Source organism: Hippichthys cyanospilos, chromosome 10 (genome assembly GCF_059441005.1).
Source record: "Hippichthys cyanospilos isolate Australia breed blue-spotted pipefish chromosome 10, RoL_Hcya_1.0, whole genome shotgun sequence".
Lineage (NCBI taxonomy): Eukaryota > Metazoa > Chordata > Actinopteri > Syngnathiformes > Syngnathidae > Hippichthys > Hippichthys cyanospilos.
The window spans coordinates 4,340,421-4,362,277 of record NC_142378.1 but is presented as its reverse complement, the minus strand read 5'-3'; the positions used below and the strand labels follow the sequence as shown (position 1 = coordinate 4,362,277).

Below are 21,857 nucleotides of genomic sequence, written 5' to 3'. Positions count from 1 at the left end.
CAAAATAAACAGTTTAGCTGACCTCGGCGTGACATTTGTGTGCCGGCAGGTTGGAGTGGGTGGAGATCATCGAGCCTCGCACGCGCGAGCGCATGTACGCCAACCTACTGACGGGCGAGTGTGTGTGGGACCCGCCGCCGGGCGTGCGCATCAAACGCACCGGCGACAACCAATGGTGGGAGCTGTTCGACCCAAACACCTCACGTTTCTACTACTACAACGCCTCCACGCAGCGGACCGTCTGGCACCGCCCGCAAGGATGCGACATCATCCCGCTGGCCAAGCTGCAGACGCTCAAGCAGCACACGGACGCCGCCAGCCCCCGGCACGTCGCCACCGCCGGGGGCACCGGAGGAGGAGCGTCGGCCGACAATAGCCCGGGACGCAACAGCGGGGTCAGCCGCGAGGGGAGCACCTCATCATCCCTGGACCAGGAAGGGACGGACAAGCAAGCGGGGAGAGACGAAACCGAGCGGTGAGTTAGGCTAGCCGGCTAGCTAAGCTAACTGACGACGTCAAATGTCACAAACACATCAGCTCATGCACCAGTCACAAAAATTTCTATTGCATCCCGTTTGCAAATTGCCCGAAAGGATTGATGTAAAAATCAGGGGAAATGCATGATAAAGCATCAGGTTTTCAAAACATGTCCAAAAGAGACAATATTTCCAATGTTGAATGGCAGTAAACAAGCCTGACATGGGCTAAATTAGATGTTCTTCTCTGCAAGCATTTAGATGGAACGGCAGTGTGGCAAATTGATTATATATTTTATTAGTTTATTTCAGACACTTTGATGCAATTTGTTTTCAATTTTAGACTAACCTGTAACCTGTATAAACGCTGTATAAAAATATAATGTAAGCTATACTTTTTTAATAACTAATAATCTTATTCAAAGTTGGAGCGGTTAGTAGAGGAGCATCTTTCGTGCGGGGACGTTGCAAAACGTCATTGAGAAGCAATAGTTTAAACCGAGACAAATGTGATAAAATGTGTGAGAAATGTGAGAAAAAGTTCCACACATGACAAACAACAAAAAAACTGAATTCCTAGATGAAAAACAATGCACAAAAAGACACAGCAGTGAACAAAAATTCCTGTTAGGGCCTCAAAAGACCGGAAGCATCTTTGAAGGCTTCTTTTCTTTGTTGTCACATTCTCACGCTCACGCCGTTCAGCGACCATTCAGTGTCCGCTCTCTTCCGGGTTGTGAAAGCGCCAGGTGACCAATCAATTTCACACTCGGGTCCTCTTCTGGTGGTCCGCGGTGCGGGATGCACGAGGCGGATGCCAAGTGAGGCGCTTGGCTCGTGCGCTGCCAGATGAAATTCTCGCCTGATTAAAGCCTTCACGTGAACTCATTGAACTTGAGTTAATTAAACAGTCGCAACCTTTCATTTTCTAATTATTATCTTGAAAGACTTTCATCTCCTGCCGTCTTCTTTTCACCTTCATTCTTTTCCCTCCTTGTCTTCATTTGCCCGTCTCCCGTTCCTCTTCTTTTACCCCTTTCCCCTCCTCAGGACGTCCCCGTTCAGGTGGAACACGGGTACGAAGGAGCGCATGCTGATCAAGGTGACGGACCGCGAGCCCAGCTTCCTGTCCCACCAGGGTAACGGGTACTCCCCGTGCGACCCGCCCACGCCGGGGGCGCCGCCCACAGGGGGAACCGCGCGAAGCCGGCGTTCCTCCGGGGGCGGCAACCCCCCGTCCTCCGAACACGACGCCTCCTCGGCGCCGTACCCCGAGCGCCGGCATTCGCCCTTCCTGAAGCGCGCCGAGCTGGGCGGCTCCCAGCGGCGCTGCTCGGCCGACTCGCAACCGTCGTCGCCGCGCTACGCCTACGAGCCGCCGCTCTACGAGGAGCCGCCCTCCGAGTACCAGCCGCCGCCCATCTATGAGGAGCCGCCCTCCGACATCCACCTGACCGACCCCTCCTTCTACGGCACCGGGAAGTCGCCCGCCCGCAAGACCTCGGTGCCCCTCTACCACTCCCCCAAGCAGTCTCCCTACGGCCAGCTGGTTCTGACCCGGCAGAAGTGTCCGGAGAAGGCGCAGAGTCTGGAGTACAGTCCCGTGGGGAAGGAGTATGTCAAGCAGCTGGTCTACGTGGAGCAGTCGTCCTCCAGCCCTCGTTTCAAGACGGCCGACCGCCTACTGCGTTACGGCACCGCGGGCGGCTACGGCGGCTCCTACGGCGGCTCCTACACCTTGCAGCACAGCCAGTCTCTGATCAGGGATCCCCGCCTGCTGCTGGACTACAGCGGCGAGGGAGGCGAGGGGGGCCAGAGGCTGCTCTACGAGGACTCCATTTCCTGGTCGTCCAGCCAGACGCACTCCCTGTCCTCGTCCTCCGCCGGGCCCTTCTCCCCCGGCGGAAACCGCAAGCGCAAGAGCCGCAAGCCGTCGCTCCCGCAGGAGCTGGCCCGCTGCGGCGCCCCCGACGGGGACTTCGCCGGGACGGCGTCGGAGGCCATGCTGGCGCAGGCCCGGCTGGCGTGGGAGGCGCAGCAGGTGATGAAGCAGCGCAGCAGCTGGGACTCGGGCCAGGGCGGCGGCACGCAGAGCTCCAAGGACGGCTACGAGAGCGACGGCGCCGTGCCGCCCCCGCTCCCGGGCCCGGTGGTGAGGGCCTTCAGCGAGGACGAGGCGCTGGCGCAGAGCGACGGGCACCTCTGGAAACGAAGCACCTTCGAGCGCCTGGGATTTCCTCAGGCCCTGCTGGAGAAGAGTCTCTCCATGCAGACCAGCCTGGCCTCGCCCGAGACCTATCTCCACCCCTCGCAGGTACGGGGGTGCGGCGGATTTGGGGGAAATTTCCATGGGGGGTTAAACGAGAGAATTTGAACCAGCTAACTTCCAAGTTTCTCCAAAGATTTTGGACTGGTAGCCTCCGGGACCTGACGCTTACTGTGGCTTTTCCCTCGTTCCCGTCTCAGTCGGAGGATCTGGGGGCCTGCGCCCAGTTTGAGGCCAGCCGCAATGCCAGGAACATGATGCCGAGCGCCAGCTGCGGCGTTTTCCCGGAATTCACGCTGAGGAAGCCGTCCTCCGAGACCGACATTGAGAACTGGGCGTCCAAGCACTTCAACAAACACACGCAGGTGCGCGCATTTTTTTTGTTCATAGTATAAAGTGTCTTTTCAATAAGAGAGACCAGGGTCAAAGAACACAACCCGAGTCAATCAACGTATCTTTCAGGGCTTGGCTCCTCGGGCTTTTTTATTCATTTTAAAAGCTGTGAGTGGTTTACAATCTTCGTCACTGTGGAATTTGCCTTCAGGAAGTTTATCAGCCTTACCCAAGTTTACCAGATCCCCAACTGGTCAGGGACCTTCCCTTGTAGACCTTTGAAACAAGAAAGTTTGACCTTTTCCCAAACCCGGAGCAAACGTTTTTATTGATTTATTAGTTACTTTATGGTCACCATAACCATAATGAGAATAAAAATAATGGTGTTTGTGCATGGCCAGGGTCTGTTCAGGAGAAAGGTGTCCATCGCCAACATGCTGGCGTGGAGCAGCGAGCCCATCAAGAAGCCCATGATCGTAACGTCGGACCGCAGCGTCAAGAAAGAGGCGGTGGATATCTTCAAGCTCATCCAGACCTACATGGGGGATCGCCGCGCCAAAGCTGACCCCCTCTGCATAGCCCTGGAGGTACGTCTGTTATTTTTGCGAAAATGGCATTTTGACTTGAGATGCTGAATCTTATTTCATAGATATTTTAAATCAACGTCATGATTTGTCATTTCTATAACATTTATGCTAACTATTAGCATGTCTGTGCCGGTGTTTTACATTATATCATGGCATCTAGCTAACGGACTTCCATTATTTTAATTAAGAGTACTTTTTTGTTTCGTTTTTTTTTAACTCCCAAACCTATTTGATGCTAAAAACTTACTATTAAGCTAATAGGCGTCCACTCCATTTTTCAGAAGTGTATATTTTGATAGATTTTAACATTCAAACCTAGATTTTGCTGCTAAAAAAAAAAAAGACGACCGTAATAGACGGTTTCATATTAAATGCTAGACAGCAGCGCCCTCTGCAGGCGTGGTGGACAAGACCAAACAAAACATCTCAGCACGGATGTACATACTGTACCTGTTGTATGGAGTTTTTTCAAGTGAATAACTAGTAAAAATAAGCAACAAAACAAAGGATTTTTTAAAAGTTTTTATTTTCTGTTCAAGCAATCTTCTGAACAATGAAACAGTTCTGTTTTTAAACTAAGCCATCTTTTTTTCATTCTTTTTATTAGCATTTAAAACCATTTATTTTCTTGTTAGTATTTGTTTAAATAGTTTAACTAGCATATTAACCATAAATTTTCTTCGCATTATCTAAGTAAAGTTTTTTTATTAGCATTTTAACCATTAATTCGCTTGTTAGCATTTTAACCGTAAAATGTGTACCTTTTGTTTTCGAAAATGCATTAAAGGAGATGCAATTTGATTCGTATTCCTTTTTTGGAATATGAATTAAGCAGCGAAATCCACCATCAAGCGGTCATCATCAAGCGGTCACATGACATTTGCAAGCAGAGTCGGGATTGGTCACTGAATACGCAGGTGGTGGTCCGCGGGTGGAGCAACCAGGGCCTGCGCGACGAGCTGTACATCCAGCTGTGCCGGCAGACCACGGAGAACTTCCGCTACGACAGCCTGGAGCGCGGCTGGGAGCTGATGGCCATCTGCCTGGCCTTCTTCCCGCCCACGCCGCGCTTCCACAACTACCTGGAGGGATACATCTGCAGACACATGGACCCCCTCAACGACACTAAGGGTACGTACGCGCCGCGACGACGTTCCTCAGTCAAAACTCATCATGAGTAGTTGCAAAATTAGCATTTTTATTCCGATTAGTTCTTTTTTTCCATATCCTGTCCTCTCTAGTGGACATTAGGTTTTGGTATGTCAATGGAGACTCATTGGGAAGTTCGCGCTAAGCCCTAATGTACTCAGTAGAACACAACTTGGTCTTTCCAATGATACGTGTGACACAGGAGGCCCACTAAAAATGTTGGGTCTGAGCCTCTTCATTTTGTGTCCACTGTCGTGGACATTTGTTTTTGGTCTATATGTTCGGAGTCATTGGATTGACTTAAGTCCTAGTGTACTACCGGAGGACATCCTGGCCTTTCCACCGATGTCGTGTTACTGATGAGACCCTCTAAAAATGTTGTGTCCGACGCTCTTGTGTCCACTTTAGTGGACATTTGTGTCCGGTCGATATGTTTGGACTCGTTTGAGTGACCCACTAAGTCCTAGTGTCCTCAGTAGAGGACATCCTGCCCTTTCCAATGATGTCTCTCTCATGTGTTACCAAGAGGCCCTCTAAAAACTTTGTTTCTGATGCTCTTTATTTGTGTTTACTATGGTGGACATTTGTTTTTGGTCTATATTTTTTGACTCATTGGAATGACCCTACTAAATCCTAGTGTCCCCAGTTGAGGACACCCTGGTCTTTTCAATGATGTGTCAGGTGTTACCCAGGAGGTCCTCTAAAAATGTTGTGTCTGAAGCGCTTTGTATGTCCACGTTGCGGACAATTATTTGGGGTCTCTATCTTTAGACGTACTAAATCCCAGTGTCTTCAGTAGAGGACATCCTGGCCTTTCCAACGTTGTCTCATGTGTTTGAGTGGGATGCAATTCACTTTGCTGTCTTTATGAGACGAAATGGACACAACAGCGGACAGCCGTACCCATGTTTCTCTACATTAGATTCAAAATAATAGAAAGAGGTGCCGGTTATTCATCTAAAGCTAAGGCATTGTTAACGTTTTTTGTTTGTTTTGTCTTTGTTCCGTTCAGGAGTGGCTATAAGCAGCTATGCTAAACATTGCTACAGGAAGCTCACCAAGGCGGCACTAACCGGAGCCAAGAAGGTAAGGAAGGAGTGCCATCTCGTGCAATGCAGTTCAGTCAAGTCACCCGCGTCCACCTTTTGTCCTCAGGGTCTTCAGAAACCGTGCCTGGAGGAGATCCAGCATGCCCGCAACGCCATCTTCAGCCCGTCCATGTTCGGCTCCTCCCTGGAGGAGGTCATGGCCCTGCAGAGGGAGCGCTACCCGGACCACCAACTACCCTGGGTCCAAACCCGCCTGTCTGAGGAGGTCCTGGGCCTCAACGGGGACCAGACGGAGGGAATCTTCAGGTCAGTTTCAAATTTGAAGTTTGTCACTTTTTTTTTTTTTTGGTTCTTTAGAGCCTGAGAAATGTTTATGAAAAAAAATCAGCCCTTGACAATCTGGAGACCATTTTTAGTCAAATGTGCGTTGCGCTTGCATGTTCAGGGTTCCGGGAGATATTGATGAGGTGAACGCTCTCAAGCTTCAAGTGGACCAGTGGAAGATCCCCACGGGACTCGAAGACCCTCACATTCCAGGTCAGTTTTCACTTCCCCGCCTCCTTCAAAATGGAGCCGTAGAAAAAAAATGGACGCAGGTTAGGCATTTTTCCTCACTTTTACTCTGATTTCTTTTTATGTTTACCGTAATTCCTCAAATATAAGACACCCTTTTTCCCAAAAATGAAGGCCAAAGGTATGGATGTGTTCTATAAACGGTAACTTAAAAAACGAAGAGGATTGATGTGTCCTAATTTATTCACAGAATTTTCACTTCAAAGTCTCAATTCCGATATTTCGGACTTCTGAAATTAGTCTTGACTAATTCTTGAGAATTTCTTTGGTTTTGTTGTCATTTGGACCAACATGTTGCATGTTGTACCCTCTCATACATCCCGTACACAGCGTCACTGTTAAAGTTGTGGTACCGCGAGCTCGAGGAGCCGCTCATCCCGCACGAGTTCTACGACGAGTGCGTCAAGAACTACGACAACGCCGAGGCCGCCGTCCAAGTGGTGCTGGGACTGCCGCACATCAACAAACTGGTGCTATGCTACCTCATACGCTTCCTGCAGGTACACACATTTTTTTTTCTATAAGAAAAATCCAAAACCCTTTTTTCCACATAGTTTCACAAGGAATTTAAGGGTTTTTTTTTTCAAAATGCTTCCTTTTTCTTTTTCAAATGTTGTCACGTGTTGCCGCGGCGACGCAGGTGTTCGCGCAGCCGGCCAACGTGTCGGTGACCAAGATGGACGTGAACAACCTGGCCATGGTGATGGCGCCCAACTGCCTGCGCTGCCAGTCGGACGACCCGCGTGTCATCTTCGAGAACACGCGCAAGGAAATGTCCTTCATCAGGCTCCTCATCCACACGCTGGACACCAGCTTCATGGACGCCATCCTATAACCCCGCCCCCTGAAAAATACACACACAAATAAGAAGGCGGCATGAAACACACCCCTGCGGTACTCCGCATGCCTTTATGGAAAGCCCGTCCAGCATTTTCTCCTCGTCCTTCATTTCCATGCGCTAGTATGTGCGTTGTCCTCACTAGGAAGACAATTCAGTGCACTAGTAGCACATAAATATCTCATTAGTGAATTTTTTACCACTGATGCCTTCCACCATTGCATGACATTTCTGCACACTAGTAAAAAGACCAAGACTCACTCGTGAGATTTTTTACCAATCATTCCTGTGCACTATGTGAATACTTAGAGAAGAAGAGCTAGGGCTTTCTTATTCGCGCCATTTTTAGTACAATAATATGTATATGTGCCAAAACAATATAAAATTAATGGAGTTGTTTGAAAAGAAATGAACATATTAGTGAACCACACACAAAATGAGATATCCCAAACGTTTATTTGATTTCGTTTTGGTTATTACGGTATAAACAAACAAAAATAAATCAGATCAAATTCGCCAAGTGAAAGCTTTGTATCACGGGTTAAAGGACAACCTTCTACGTTTTATTTGCGTATGGATTTTATGTTGGTATAATTTATTTCAGCGGGTCAGTTTCGCCTTACGTGTTTATTGAAAAATTAAACACTTGCGCAAACAAATAAAATGTAGATTGTGACGAATCTGCAGACAGGAATCATAAGATTACTGGTATGTTTTTGTCATGACGGCTACAGCTGTAATCGATGTTCATTTGAACCGTAGATTCCCTACGATCTGGTAAAAAAAAAATAAAACAAAATAAAAATAACAAAAGGGAACCGAGTTAGCAACCGACGCAACCACATGTAGGTCATCAGATTCACCGGTGATGTATTTTTTTTTTCCTCTTTTGCGTCGCTGGCGATACGAAAGTCAATTGACGAAAATGCGCACCTGTTTTTTTTATATTTTACTTTTGATTGTGGTGAACGAATACAACGTAACGTTTCTCAGACTTTCAAACAAACAATAAATTTTTGGGGCACCAACTTGTACTAGTGAAGCTCAACACCGCAAAATGATTTTATCAACTTAACGCTGTTTGAGCATTTTTTTCTATCGGTCTAATGTGTTGAATTGTTAAATTGTCACAGTCGTAGAACGACCAAGGAGCATTTAAAGACGTAAATATGAGTCAAAACTGCACACTACTACTACTAATTTTAAAGCGTTTAATGTTGTCTAGTTGAATTTTATAACATCACTAGTAATAGATGTGATTTGCTAGTGCGGTTTTCCCTCATTTGTTACTTGTGAAATAGTTGTCCTACCAATGTGCTAAAAAAAAAAGACGGGAATGGGAAAATGAAGCCTCGTGAAGCATTTGTGATACTTTTTAGCTTCTCTAGGTGGCACTCTTGCTTTAAATGTCCAGTGTAAATGTAACACACTTCCATTGCACTAGCCTTTATCTTTATCAAGAGCACCATTTATAAGAGTTAAAAAAGTAACAAGTGCTTCACGAAGCTTCATTTTCACACCACTAGAACTTTCTCTTAGTGCTCTGTTCTTATTTGAGAGGACCAAGGACGTATTAGTACTTGGACCTTAAACTAGACATCAAGCACAGATCGAGATTAAGGTCCTATAGTGTGCCAAGTTACTAGTGCGCCAAATTAATAGTTTTATTAGTGAGGGCAAATTACTCAGACATTTTTGTCTGCTAGAGCAATTTCCCATTATTTTAACATGTACGATCGTTGTCCTACTAGTATGCTATAACTTCATATAGAAGAGTAGATGCAGATTTTCTACGATTGCTCCAAATGGTCTTAAGTGAGAGGACCAAGAGAGTACTAGTAAATGTACCTTAAACTAGATATCAACGCCAAGTTACTAGTGCGCCAAATTATTCGTTTTATTAGTGAGGACAAATGGCATACGAGTACATGGATCTCTGGGTTTGAAGATGCTGAAAGGTCTTTCCATATGCCTTCACAATGCAGGAGCAGGACGCCCCCTTTGACGCCGTCGTGTCACGTGACTTCCCTTCCGCCGTCACGACTTGCCACTGATTTGTGAATGTGTCTTTTGGTTTACTCGTTTCACACTGTTTAACACAAACGTCCCCCCAAAAAAAATAAAAAATGCTGCGACGTTTAAGCCCCTTTCACACAGCACCGCAAGTGCCGACACTTTCACGGGTTGAAGTCCAGTCGGAACTTTTCCAGGAAGCGGGATGCCGTCTGTGTGAAAGGGTACAAAGTGTTGTGTAGTTTTAACACTCGACACTCACTTTTTTTCCGCCCTGTTTGTGTTGAAAACGACATTGAAACGATTCAAGGTGGGATGAGTTCCAGAAAAGGAGTTTTTTAAGTACACTGGCACCTTGAGATACAAGTAACCCAACTTACGAGCTCTCATAAGGGCAATTTTCTTGCTTTGAATTGCAAGCAGAAACTTTTGCACTTCACAAGACGCCAAGAATGAATATGTCGCGTATTTAAAATAATCCCAACTTTCCCTTAGCTTAATGCTAATAGATAATTGAAAATTGATGAGCTTCCGAAACGACATTTGATTTATTTTTATGAAAAAAATATTGCTGTGGCTTATTGAGTCGCTTCCGATAGTTGTAAAAGTCTTCTTTCACTGTGTCTCCACGAGGGCATTATACCACCCCCCGGTGGCCAAGTTGCGCACCAGCAGGTGCTGCGATCAAGACTTCCTTTTTTATCTCATATTTATTCATGGTTTTCATAAAGTACAATTTATTTTTTTTCTCAAAAAATCTCAAGGTGCCACTGTATTGAAACGAAAACTAAAAGTTTAAAAAATCTTTTCCGTGAGGATTCAAAGCTTTGTGAAGCCGACTGACTCGACATGTTTTTAACGTGTTTTTTAATTGTAATTTATTTATTTGATGCCTTCTTAATGTGTCGTACGCGTCAGAAGAATGTGTGCGTTCGTGTAAATTATGCGTGTACAGACTGTAAAAAGATGAAAACGAGAAAAAAAAAAAAACGACGTATAAAGAAAGTGCTGTGAACGTTAACGTGAGAGAAGCTTTTCAAGACTTTTCCTAAATCGAAGTTTACTGGTTCGAGTTAAAGGGATCCTCGTGGGCGTGGCTAAGCCTCGAGCGGCCTATCAGCATGCACCTGTAGTTACACCGAAGCCGATTGTTTCCATTTCAAGGCGAAAAACAAAATCAAGCTCTTTTTATATATAAATATATATATCAGGACAATTTTCTTTTCTACTCAACGCCATGGAGGAAGAGTGAGGAAGTTGTGTTGTTTGTGTCACTGTCACATCCTGTCCAGACTGAACGTGTACCAGACGTTTTGCTTTAATAAAAGACTCAAAAGGGAGTTTGTTTTGTTTTCTTTTTCTTCAACCACTCAAATTGTTCAGGGGGTTTATCAAAGTTAAATTGATTAACACCCACAAAAAAAAGAAAAATTTTATGGTCTGTCTTTGTAACCTCAAGTGATGACACTAAGACATAACCATTAACTGGTCTCTACTGCCACCTACTGTCTTGAGGTGAAACGCGAGTCAAGAAAGATTTTTCTGTTCGCTGTCTTAGTTTAACCGCCGCTCAATGGAATGTTGTAAAAATCGCAGGAAAATCAATGTCATAAATCCTGTTAAAATGCATCTAAAGATGTGTAATTATAATGCTTTTATATGGTCCAAAATTTGGACAATGATTATTATTGTACACAAAATCTCGCACTTCCAGCTGCAATCATATAGAAATGTCAGGATTGTTGGTCCTTTTTTGAAATTTGACTTGTTTTAATCATCTGCTGGAAATTTCAGCTCCCTACTGTTTTTTTTTCTCCCATAATAAGCCGCAGGGCTGAAATCATGAGACAAAAGTTGGGGCTTATGGTCCGAAAAATACAGTAAAAAATGAAAATGCCTTTTACGTCATTTAATTTACAGAAATTTAAATAGAACGAACTCAAAGCGTGATTCCGCCTGGTGTAAACAAACAACGTGTTCCGTTTCGGGAAATGCTTGGCACACGAGCACGTTCTGCAAATGAACTTTGCACTCTCCTGTCACGGTTGCGATAATCAAAAGAGGACTCAAGCCGACGAATCATCACATAAATATATTCTGCATGTGGCTATGGGAGCCAGTAAAAATCAAGTAAGTGTTGGAAAACAATCGCAGCTACTCGTTTTTGCTCCGCTTTGAGATGTGCGTGATCCTTTCGGCGCGCATTCGACGCGACGGCGAGAGATAGTCGGGATATCGATTCCGATTGCGCCAGAGTTACTGCGTGTAAACTTTAACGAAAATGTCAGAGTTGCGCAAGCGAGGGAGCAATCGCACGGTGTGCACAGTGCATGAATGCATCATGTTGGCGTCTTCCATTTTGATGTAATCCCGCAGAGCAAACACACGAGAACTCGACATTAGCGCGAGCTTTTTGGGTGGCGGCTCTCATTTGTCAGCATGCACCGGCAAGCCAGTGTGTCACTGCATCTATTGCTTTTGCTTCTCGGACTTTGGGGGAAGGTGAGAGTGTCCTTGTCGGAAAATGGTAAGGTGGACTTTTTTTTTTTTTTCCTTTAATGGCGTGTTGATATTTAGGGAGGTTTAGTGTGTATGGACTGTCACCTACATGTATCCATAGCTGTTATGAGAACGTTGAACTGAGCACGGCTCTGTCCGCTCTCCTCGCGAGTAAAACAAGTTCAAGCCCCTTGTCTTCCTTCGTGTTTGTTGCATATTAAATGTTGTAGGTTGCCTAAATTTGTCATTTTTCTTGCAGCTCCTTTGGAATGTGAGCGTCCACCTCACCTAGCCGGTGGGGACATCGCATCTCCCACGAAATTCAGTTACATACACAATGAGAGGGTTGAGTACACTTGCCAGAATCACTACATCATGGAGGGTCAACCCTACATGACCTGCAACAACGGGGAATGGGTCGGACAGATGAAATGCCTCAGTAAGTCACGGATATTACTCGACAAAAGTTTTCTTCACGTTCAATATTTTCTTAACGGCAACAGTAATATTTTGTTGATAAACGAGGACGAGAATAATCTGGATGCTTTTCTTGCAGAGCCCTGCACCGTGAACAAAGAACTCATGAACACACACAACGTTGCATTCAGATACAGCAGCGATAAGTTGTACGCCAATCATAATGATGTCATCACATTCCGGTGCACCCCGGGAACCAGACATGACAACGTACTGAACATGCGGCAGAGGTGCAACGATGGAGTCATGGAACTGCCCACCTGCCACTAGATTTTTTTTTTTTAATTATAATGCGAGCTGTTGGGAGAATAGAATGTCATGAACTTGAGTCAGTAACATTGTTTGCTTGCTTTCAATAAAAAATATCAAGTGTATATCTGTTGCTTCCACTCGCCAACATGGATACGCAATGCTCACATACATAGTATTTTTTTTTTTTTTTTTTAGGGTACAGCGCTTAACAAAAAAACTACGAGATAGAGTTGTAAAAAATATTGTGGCCTTTATCAGCAAGATCAGGTAAGTCCAAATAGAGGAAAACATAAGGTGGGTTCAACAGGACATAAAACCTAATTTATTTATATATATATATATATATATATATATATATATATATATATATATATATACACACACACACACACACACACACACACACACACATATATATACATAACATGACAAGAACAGTTCATCTTTCTAACTAAGAGCAAATGAATTGTAACATGAAGCAATTTATTAAAAATGGCTAAAATGTTGCATGCTCTTATTTTGTTAAATTTCACGCGGATGCACATCGTTTTTAGCGACACAATTTTGCAGATCGCACCAGAAATAAAACATTTGCTTCGAGTAGAGGAATGCAAATTAGTCAAATTACTGCTGTTCAGATACATGCGGTACCAAAACCACAGACTTTATTCTTTGGATAGAAAAAAAAAAAACCCTAACGCAGCACCAAGTCCGTTTTGCGTCAAGCCACGCCCCTCTGGTCCTCGTGGGATCGCTGGTGGAAGACGAAGGAGATGGCGGCGGCGTCCCAGCAGGCCTTCAGCACTTGGTCCCTCAGGCCCTTCTTGTCGCGGCAGTGGTGCCACTGGGACAGGTCGCTGGTGCAGTCCGACTCGGGCGGCGGGGGCCGCGCCTGGATGCCGTTGACGCAGCGCCGACAGCGGAACCTGCAGGGGGGGGGGGGCACTGCGGGTCACGCCTGAGCTGCTGCACCTTTTGTGGTCAAAACGTTTTGTCTGATGATTGAAGCCTGTCATTCAATACTTAATTCCCCCCCCCAAGTATTTGACTAAAGGAGTGTCTAAAAATTACTTGTACTAAATAAACTACTAAAGTAATTGTATTTTAGTGACTAAAATAAATAATCATTTCTTATTTCAGTGTCTAAAATAATTGCTTTTTATTTTTACCATTGATTTGTACTTTAGTACTTAGTGTAAACAATTCCTATAGAGCTTTTGGCACCTAAAATCAATTGCATTCGTACTTAATTACCTAAAGTAATCAATTAGCGCACATTAATGACCTAATTCTGGATTCACTGGCCATTTTCAGACCGTCCTTTAGCCAGATATCAATCTTAAATATCTGCGATTAAAAATGCGGACTTGAGGAAAAAACAAAAGTAAAAATATGTCTTTGTACTTGAATGAGTTAATGAACATTCCTTTCCCACATTTTTTTTGACAGAATATTTTATACAAATTTCTCCCCATTTAGTTGATGAAATGATGTCAAAGCCTCGCTCAGGAAAAAAGCACATTTGAGTAAAACTGCTTTGTAAAAAAGTGATCAGTAGCAACAGCAACCATGTCAGTCGAGTCTCTAAATCTGCCTTGGGTAAGTAATCCATCGGCTCTCCCCAGCCTATATGGAGCAGTTGAGGTTTTTTTTTCAAAACATTCCCGCTTATTGCCGGTTCTCGTAGCACGCGTGGATACGAATCAGAAAAGCGAATCGGTACTTGTCGTGCGTGTCGCTGGCCGTCTCCTCGTTGAGCGCGAAGAGCTCGCGGAGTTCCCCCAGCGAGAAGTGCCGCTCCACGTCCTGCTCCTCGTCCACCACGCAGCTGCTCAGCGCCTTCTTGTGGGCCTGCCTCTGCAGGATCTTCTCCTCGATGGTGCCCGTCTGCGGGCGGGACGGCCGGTTTACGGCGGCGACCCAAAGCAAACGCCCGCGGTCCACGACTCCCGACTCACCGCCAGCAACCTGTAGATGTAGCAGGTCTTCTTCTGGCCGTCCCGCCACACGCGCGCCATGGCTTGCTCGTCGTTGGCCGGGTTCCAGTCGGGGTCGAACATGACCAGGCGGTTGGCGCCGATCAGGTTCAGGCCGCAGCCGCCCGCCTTGCTGCTCAGCATGAAGATGAACTCGGGGTTCTGAAAGGCATCGTTGCTTAGAGCGGCGGTTCGTTGACATTGTGTCAATTGTCAAAACCCTTATAGCAGATCAAAATTTAAAACAGGGTGTTTAAAAAAAAATACATTTAGATTTCACACACGAGATTTTAATTTATTTGGTCCCCCTAAAATGAAAACTGCTGGTTTATGCCGTATACAAGGCCCACCGGATTATAAGGCAAAAATGGAAGGCTTTTTATAGTGCGGAAAATAGTGTTATTATTATTAATAATAATGATTTCCAACTCTTCATTGAAAAATAGGCCATATTTCTAAATACAGTAGTTGAGAAAATCTGCTAACGTTTCTAAGGATTCAGTTAGCGGTTCGGTGTGTATCTGCATGTTTTTACTGTTTCCGTCCTCCAACACATGATTCAACCTTCCTTCAGCAAAAGCCCAATCGCTTAGAGCTACGTTTTTGTCGTGAATGTTGCATCGACGTCACGGTTACGTACGCGCTAGACACGTGACGTTCCGTTCTTTACGATCCTTCTGAGGCCATCTTGTGGCATCTATTTGTAACTGCGGCAAACGGCGATCTCGAGGCACGTTCCTCAAAAACCGGGCGGAGTTCCGCCTGCGACTTACGTCCGGGCTGTTGAATTTCTCCACCATCTTGGCCCTCTTCTTGATGGACATGGTGCCGTCCAGGCGGACGTAAGGATACCTTCTGGAGTAGCACAGCTTCTCAAAGATGTCCAGCGTTTGCGTGTAGTTGGAGACCAGCACCACCTTGTCGCCGCTGCTGGCTTTTGTCATGGCCAGGATCAGGTCCAGGACCAACATTTTGCCTAGAAGCGGAAGAAGCCGGTGGGCGCGAGGCGCGCCGTCGGCTACGGCGTCTTCTCACCTGACAGTTGCGGCTCCACGTTCTTAACGGAGTAGCCGGCCGGGAAGAGCTCCGAAGCGCCTTGGAAACCTTCCTCCCCGTGCGCGCACTTATCATAGATGAGCGCTGGGTCTGATACACAACACCGGCACACGTGTGGGGTAAATGTCACATTTGTACCCAGATACAGTGCTGCCTTGAGGGGAACAGTGCATTTTTTCTTTTCAAATTAAGGTCAAATTTATTGGAACATGGACACAATTTTGGGGCGGACAAACGGTAGGCGGTACACAATATAACTTTAGAAGTTGACGAATACATTGAAAATTGAATGCGATGCTTATTATCATCGTGATGTGAATAGTGCATTATTTCTTTTCAAATTAGGAGCAAAATAATTGGAACACGGAGACGATTTTCCAGCAGAGCAGACAGAAGTAGCACTCTTGAAGTTGCTGAATAAAGTAAAAATCAAATGTGTTTTTTTTTTTTTTTTTACGCTGTAAGATAAACTTTTTTTGTTTGTTCTTTTCCGATTAAAAGCTAACGAATTGGAACATGGGCAATTTTCTGGATGGCAATCCAGATATGAAACATGTTAGATGATCTAGCTTGTAGTTGCTGAATAAAATATGCCAAGAGATATCACTTTAAAACGCAGGCGCTATTGACTAGCCCGTGTGTGGCATTTCCCATTATGCGTTAGCAAGAAGCTAGCGGCGAGGCGAGAAGGTCAAAGAAATCTCACGATTGCACAGCTTCTTGAGCGAGGTGATGGAGGACAGGGAGGAGACGCCCATCTTGCCCGCCTGCAGCGCCTCGGCCGGCTTGGCCTGCTTCAGGAAGTGCTTGTAGAGCGCCGTCTGCAGCGGCGTCAGCCTGGCGCCGGACATGGCGGCCGTCAAGTCGCGCCTTCAACAAATTTGAGCCCTTTCACTTACTTGCAGCAGACAACCTGCTCGATCTTCACGGGCAGATACTTGGACAGGATGTCGGAGGTTCTCCTGATTAAACACCTGAAGACGAGCGGCCGTTGAGTCCGCTTTCGCGTCGTGTGTGTGTGTGTGTGTGTAGAAGACCTGTTGACGATGCCGATGAGCTCCTTGAGTTTTTCCTCTCCCGCCTGTCGATCTTTATCGCTGGCGTCGGCGTCGCGACCTTTCAGGATGGGCAGCTCGAAACGCTTCTTGAACTCCTGAGCGGTGCCTGATTGGACGGGGACCATTGAGAATTGCAATACTCGCAAGGATCAGGCGCCCCCTTGTGACCGTTTTACGATCAGGAGCTAAAGTTTAGAGGGACAGAAAATGGCTACGATAGTTTGCGTTATGTAGAAAAAATATTCCTCATGTCGGTACTTGGTATCAATGAGCACAAGAATCGAATGAAACTATTGATATTAGTCGGAATCGTTCGATGATGCCATAGAAAACATTTTTGAATGATAGATTTTTGAAATTAATGAATTGAATTTGACATTTTTCGATTTTGATAATGGTGATTAAGCGCTTGAGTACTTAAAAAAGTGGTATCAAACATCCCTTATAAACAAATTACGAAGTCCCGATCACAAATATTTTTGCAGCGACTCAACTGATTTTGAGATTTTGAGCTGATACAAAGTCCCTTTTTTGAAAAAATAAAATAAAATTAAAAAAAAATAATGCTCAGTCTGTGTGTTTTTCGCACAAAACTATGGCGGCGTGCCACATTTGATACCGTGAGTGAAGCAGCGGTTTCAACCAGGTTGCCTAAAACTGAAAAACGTTAAACCTTTACCCACTTGCTGCCTTTACTTCCATTGTTCGCAGGTGTGTTGCGATGTTGGAGATTTTGTATTTTTTTTTGGGGGGGGGGGCAATATCAGATGGTTTCGTAGCCCTTCACAATAATAATAGCGATTATAATTTCTAAAAAGCTTGCGATGAAAACGCGCTTACCCAGAATGCCGGCGTTGACGAAGTGCACCAGGCTGAAGTACTCCAGCAGGTCGTTCTGGATGGGCGTGCCCGAGATCAGCACTCTGCGCCGGGCGCGCATGGCGTTGAGGGCCTGGTACGTCTGGTTGTCGGCGTTCTTCAGCCGGTGGCCCTAAGCGCAAGCGGATGTGCGTTGGCCCCGCCCGCCCGCTCGCTCGCAATGGCGCCGCGAATACCTCATCGCAGATGATGAGTCCCACTTGGCCTTTGTGCAGAACCTCGGCGTGCAGCCGGAAGGTCTCGTAGGAGATGATGAGGATGGGCGTCGGCACGCGGAGCCCGTGCTGGGACATGAAGTTCGCTAGGGGAAGAAAACCACAACGTGGACATGTAATTATACCATGTAAATATACAAGAATCCAGGAATCTTGGAAGTGATCTGAATTGAACAGGAAGTGACTCGATAGTATCCCAAAATGACCAGGAGGTCCTTCAAAATTTGACAGGAAGTCATCCAGAGGTCCCCCAAAATCAAGAGGAATTGCCCTTAAATAACCAGGACATTATTTGGATATGCCCCAATCATCAGTTGCCAATTAATCATTGCATATTACACAAAAAAAAATGTTAGACAATTGTTACAATTCATCTGTTCTTAATTTGAAAAGACATGACTGTTCCCATCACAGCATTGAAAAGCATCACGTTAGATTCAAACTATAACACAATTTTGCAATAAGTCAAAATAAATAAAGACCTCCCTGGAGGTAAATAAGTCATGTTCCAATTTATTTGCTCTTATTTTGAAAAAAAAAAAAAAAAAAAAACACGCTTCCGTCACGGCATTGAAAGAGATTTGCAGAAATCTGCATAAGCCCGGTTAATTTTTTCCATACACCTTGAAGTGCCTTCACATACAGTACAACCGCTGTAACGGAGGATACGGCAAACATTTTACCAAGCTGCCGGTCGATGTCGTCCTTGGAGCCGCCGTCGATGGCCACCGGCGTGACGCGGGTCCCCAACCACTTGGCCACCTCGTTGTACCAGTTGCGCACCAGGCTGGAGGGCGACACCACGACGGCCTTTTCGATCTCGGGCTTGGCGTCGGCGCTCTGGCGAAGCAGCGTCCACATCAGCGCGATGCACTGCAGCGTCTTGCCCAGGCCCATCTCGTCGGCCATGATGCAGCCGAACGAGCCGGGGATGCGCCGGCCCGTCACGCAGTCCCACAGGAACTTGACGCCCTGGAGCGATTGAGGCCCGACGCGGCTTTTGAATATTGGTCCTTTCTAAAATCGCCATCATTTATCTGTTACGTGGATATAATAGTACTTTAAACGGAGTTTACCTCTCTCTGGTGAGGTCTGAGCACCTTTCCCAAGATGGGATCCACGACAACGTGGACGGGAGTTTTGTCCCTGGACAAAAAAATAAAAATGACAACAAAGTGAATCAAATGAATACACGGATTCATGTTACTGTTTTGAATTTCAGAGTGTTCCCACTTGTCTGCTTTCAGCTGCTCATGGGCGCTCAGCAAGTCGGGCTCAAACAGAACCAGGGCGTCCTCGGCAAACGGGTCGTGAAGCGCCCGTCTGGCTCTGGCTCTCTTCGGGCCCAGCGTTCCGAGACCCAACGGGCCTGTGAGCGAGGGGAAGATGGAGGATTTGGCCAAGAGTCTATTGTTATGAGACGTTTGACTGAATATAACCTGAGCACTTGAGACTCCATCTTGCCGCTTTTTTTTTTAGCCGATCTAGTTTCATTTCAACTTCATCGCGGTGTCACCATATTTTCCGCAATATCAAGGTGCACAAGATTATAAGGCGAGCCTTCAATGAATGTTTTTTTTTTATAAACTATAGGGCACACCGCATTTTAAGGAGCATAGAATAGAAGCTACAGTAGTGGCTGGGGTTGCATTATGCGTCCACTAGATGGAGCTGCGCTAAAGGGAATGTTAACAAAAGCAGGTAAGTCAGTCAAATTTTAGTAATGGACAATCGTAAATTAAGAATACATGTGATTAGTGGGAAAATTACTATCTGAAGGATGGGATAAAAAATACCTCTTAATTTCATTAAAAGACTTTAGCTCAATGCAAAGACAAATAGAGAGTTTAAAAGACAATAATTGTATTTTATTTAAATACTTAACTTATTTTTTAATCGAATTACAACCATATGTTTTAAATATATTGTTTTGTTGATTTAAAGCAATTCCTGGATTTCTTAAAAAAAAAATTGCGTTGTTTTTTTTTTTTTTTTTACAAAAACGTGCTGTTTTTGCACCTTGTCTCCATATAAATTGCTTCAAAATTGGAGCATAAATAGCATTTCAAAATTTCTAATAGGGTGTTCCAAAAAAGTTAAATTTGAAAAAATAGATTTATAACTGAAATTAAAAACTGAAGAATGTACATGGCGGTTATTTAATTTTTTTCGTGCCCCAAAAATCAAAACTTGTGGTTTATGTGCTGTATAAGGCGCACCGGATTATAAGGCGCACTGACAGCTTTTGACAAAATTGAAGGTGCGGACAATACTGTCTTTAGAGTGTATAAAACGAGAGTGCAAAAGATGAGATTTACAGTATGTCCATGTCCCTATATTTATGAAAATGTAGGCAAACTCGAGCGGCGCTAGCATGTTAAGCTAACGGTGTATATTTAATGAGAGACACATATTCTGTGATCATGTGGGTGCGTCATAGACATCAAAACCTCACCCGTGTAATTCGGGATGGGAATTTTAAACGGCTTGGACAGGATCCGGCGAATAAACTCCTCCTGCGGGCGGATGAAAGATTTCCGTCAGCCGACGAAACATTTTGACTCCAAACCTTTGCTCAAGAAAACGCTCACGTGTTTGTTGGCGTCCGGGCACGCCGGACGAGCGTTGAGCGGCATCAGCGGCCTCCTGAATGGAGATGCGGGACTTGGTGGCATCTGCGCTTGGCCGCATTTCGTTCTTTTCTGCTGACAGCAACGCGTAACAATTGTCACTGGTTCAACATTAAAATCAACACATTTATTATTCTAAACGCAAGGTACTTTTGCAGAAAATGTGAGCTTCCAATTGGAGTTTTAACGAATGCTAGCTAAGCATCTGATTTATGTTGAAATTACTTGAGGAAGTTCATTTACACAAACGCCGCACTATGTCGCCACCTTGTGGCAACTCGACGTCACGTTAACGTTGATTAAATCGGACCAAAATGACAGTATTTCCAAAGCTTTTATTTTTGATGGACTTTTTGTTTTGCTGCAGGTGCATTACGTGTCGCTTGATTTATAACACTGTCGTTTAACGTGTTAAAAAAAAAAAAAAAAAACTTGTCCGTGTTTTTGTTTTGTTTCTTAACTCGGTGGCAATAAAGTTAACTGACCGCAGCACACGTCCCCGCTTGGTCCTCATCCTCCGCGAGTTTCCGTTTGGCGATCTGACTTGGAGCCAAACTCCTTCTCTGTAAACAGAGATAAAAAAATAAATATATGTTAACTTTTTAATTCATTTTGTGCTATTGTTTGATAGCTGACCATGTTCGCCCTTGCCCTGGTCGTCGCTTTTCGGCTGTAAATTAGCCCGCGAGCATCCTTGCCAGCGCATTGACTAGTCTCGAATGAGATGTTTGACTGCGAAAATTAGCGTTTCAATTTACTTTAAAAAAATAATAAACTTGTATGCACGTTAACTTGCGAGTGCAGAAGCCGACATGTCGCGCCGTTGTCTCGAACTACGCGCTAAACAACTACGGCAAGTGAGAAGGGGGTATAATGAAGGCTCTTGTTTTTTTTTAACGTCGTTCAAAAATACTTTAACCGGCATTTTCATTATTTATCAAAATTAAAATGTCAATTCAAACAAAAAAAAAAAACACTGATGAGGGTTTCTCTTCACACGTCATCGATGATCATAATGGTTCATTTCTAATAGCACCCCCCCTTTCGAAGTCTAAATGGCACGTCCGTGGTATGACGTCGTGGATAAACCAGGAAGTAAAAACAATGAAGTGTAGTGTAAAACAAATCGTCCATGTCTTATTTATTGCATTCATCACCTCAAACTTCGTGAGAAAATAGCACCTAATTACTACTATTCACAATTTCTATGATTTGGAGTTATTTTTCAACAAAAGAAATAGACGCTCGGTTGTTTTTAAAACATCCGCTAGATGGCGACATTATACATTAAATTTAATCAATAAAAACTTTCAATCATTTCATTTTTTAAAATGGATTACACAGTGAATAATCCACAAAGAAGCAGCTCAATAGAAATACGAAAAATTGAAACAATAAATGAAAACACCATTACATATAAACTTTCAAAATACTTTACTGTGTACAAAATGTGTACAAAAATTACAAAAATGGTGAATAGAATGCATTGTCCAGTCCCAAAATAAACCATTTCCTTTGCAATACAGTCATG

General features: G+C 44.8%; 2 protein-coding genes across 3 annotated transcripts in view; one reads left to right on the top strand and one right to left on the bottom strand.

The window, feature by feature from the left end:
* Nucleotides 1–10,624, top strand: part of arhgap39 (Rho GTPase activating protein 39) — a 29,764-nt gene extending 19,140 nt beyond the window's left edge. The window contains exons 3-12 of the mRNA XM_088424925.1: nucleotides 50–475; nucleotides 1,527–2,790; nucleotides 2,943–3,107; nucleotides 3,477–3,662; nucleotides 4,580–4,793; nucleotides 5,824–5,897; nucleotides 5,967–6,166; nucleotides 6,306–6,397; nucleotides 6,764–6,933; nucleotides 7,074–10,624. Of these exons, the coding sequence (XP_088281051.1) occupies nucleotides 50–475; nucleotides 1,527–2,790; nucleotides 2,943–3,107; nucleotides 3,477–3,662; nucleotides 4,580–4,793; nucleotides 5,824–5,897; nucleotides 5,967–6,166; nucleotides 6,306–6,397; nucleotides 6,764–6,933; nucleotides 7,074–7,268 (2,986 nt within the window). The 3' untranslated portion in view covers nucleotides 7,269–10,624. The remainder of the gene's footprint in view (nucleotides 1–49; nucleotides 476–1,526; nucleotides 2,791–2,942; nucleotides 3,108–3,476; nucleotides 3,663–4,579; nucleotides 4,794–5,823; nucleotides 5,898–5,966; nucleotides 6,167–6,305; nucleotides 6,398–6,763; nucleotides 6,934–7,073) is intronic.
* Nucleotides 10,625–13,155: 2,531 nt separating this feature from the next.
* Nucleotides 13,156–21,158, bottom strand: rad54l (RAD54 like). Of its 2 annotated transcripts, XM_088426556.1 has the most exons (17): nucleotides 20,963–21,158; nucleotides 20,812–20,889; nucleotides 20,288–20,398; nucleotides 20,152–20,212; nucleotides 18,930–19,065; nucleotides 18,773–18,842; nucleotides 18,380–18,668; nucleotides 17,658–17,782; nucleotides 17,443–17,593; nucleotides 16,582–16,708; nucleotides 16,444–16,518; nucleotides 16,251–16,381; nucleotides 15,524–15,634; nucleotides 15,262–15,464; nucleotides 14,471–14,650; nucleotides 14,236–14,399; nucleotides 13,156–13,438 (listed from the first exon to the last, which is right to left on the bottom strand). In XM_088426556.1, the coding sequence occupies exons 1-17, from the start codon at nucleotides 20,963–20,965 to the stop codon at nucleotides 13,234–13,236; spliced, it is 2,220 nt and encodes a 739-aa protein (XP_088282682.1). In that variant the 5' UTR covers nucleotides 20,966–21,158; the 3' UTR covers nucleotides 13,156–13,233. The 2 variants fall into 2 exon arrangements, with proteins under 2 accessions (XP_088282682.1, XP_088282683.1); XM_088426557.1 differs by lacking the exon at nucleotides 16,444–16,518 and having other exon boundaries at nucleotides 16,251–16,414.
* Nucleotides 21,159–21,857: the final 699 nt, after the last annotated feature.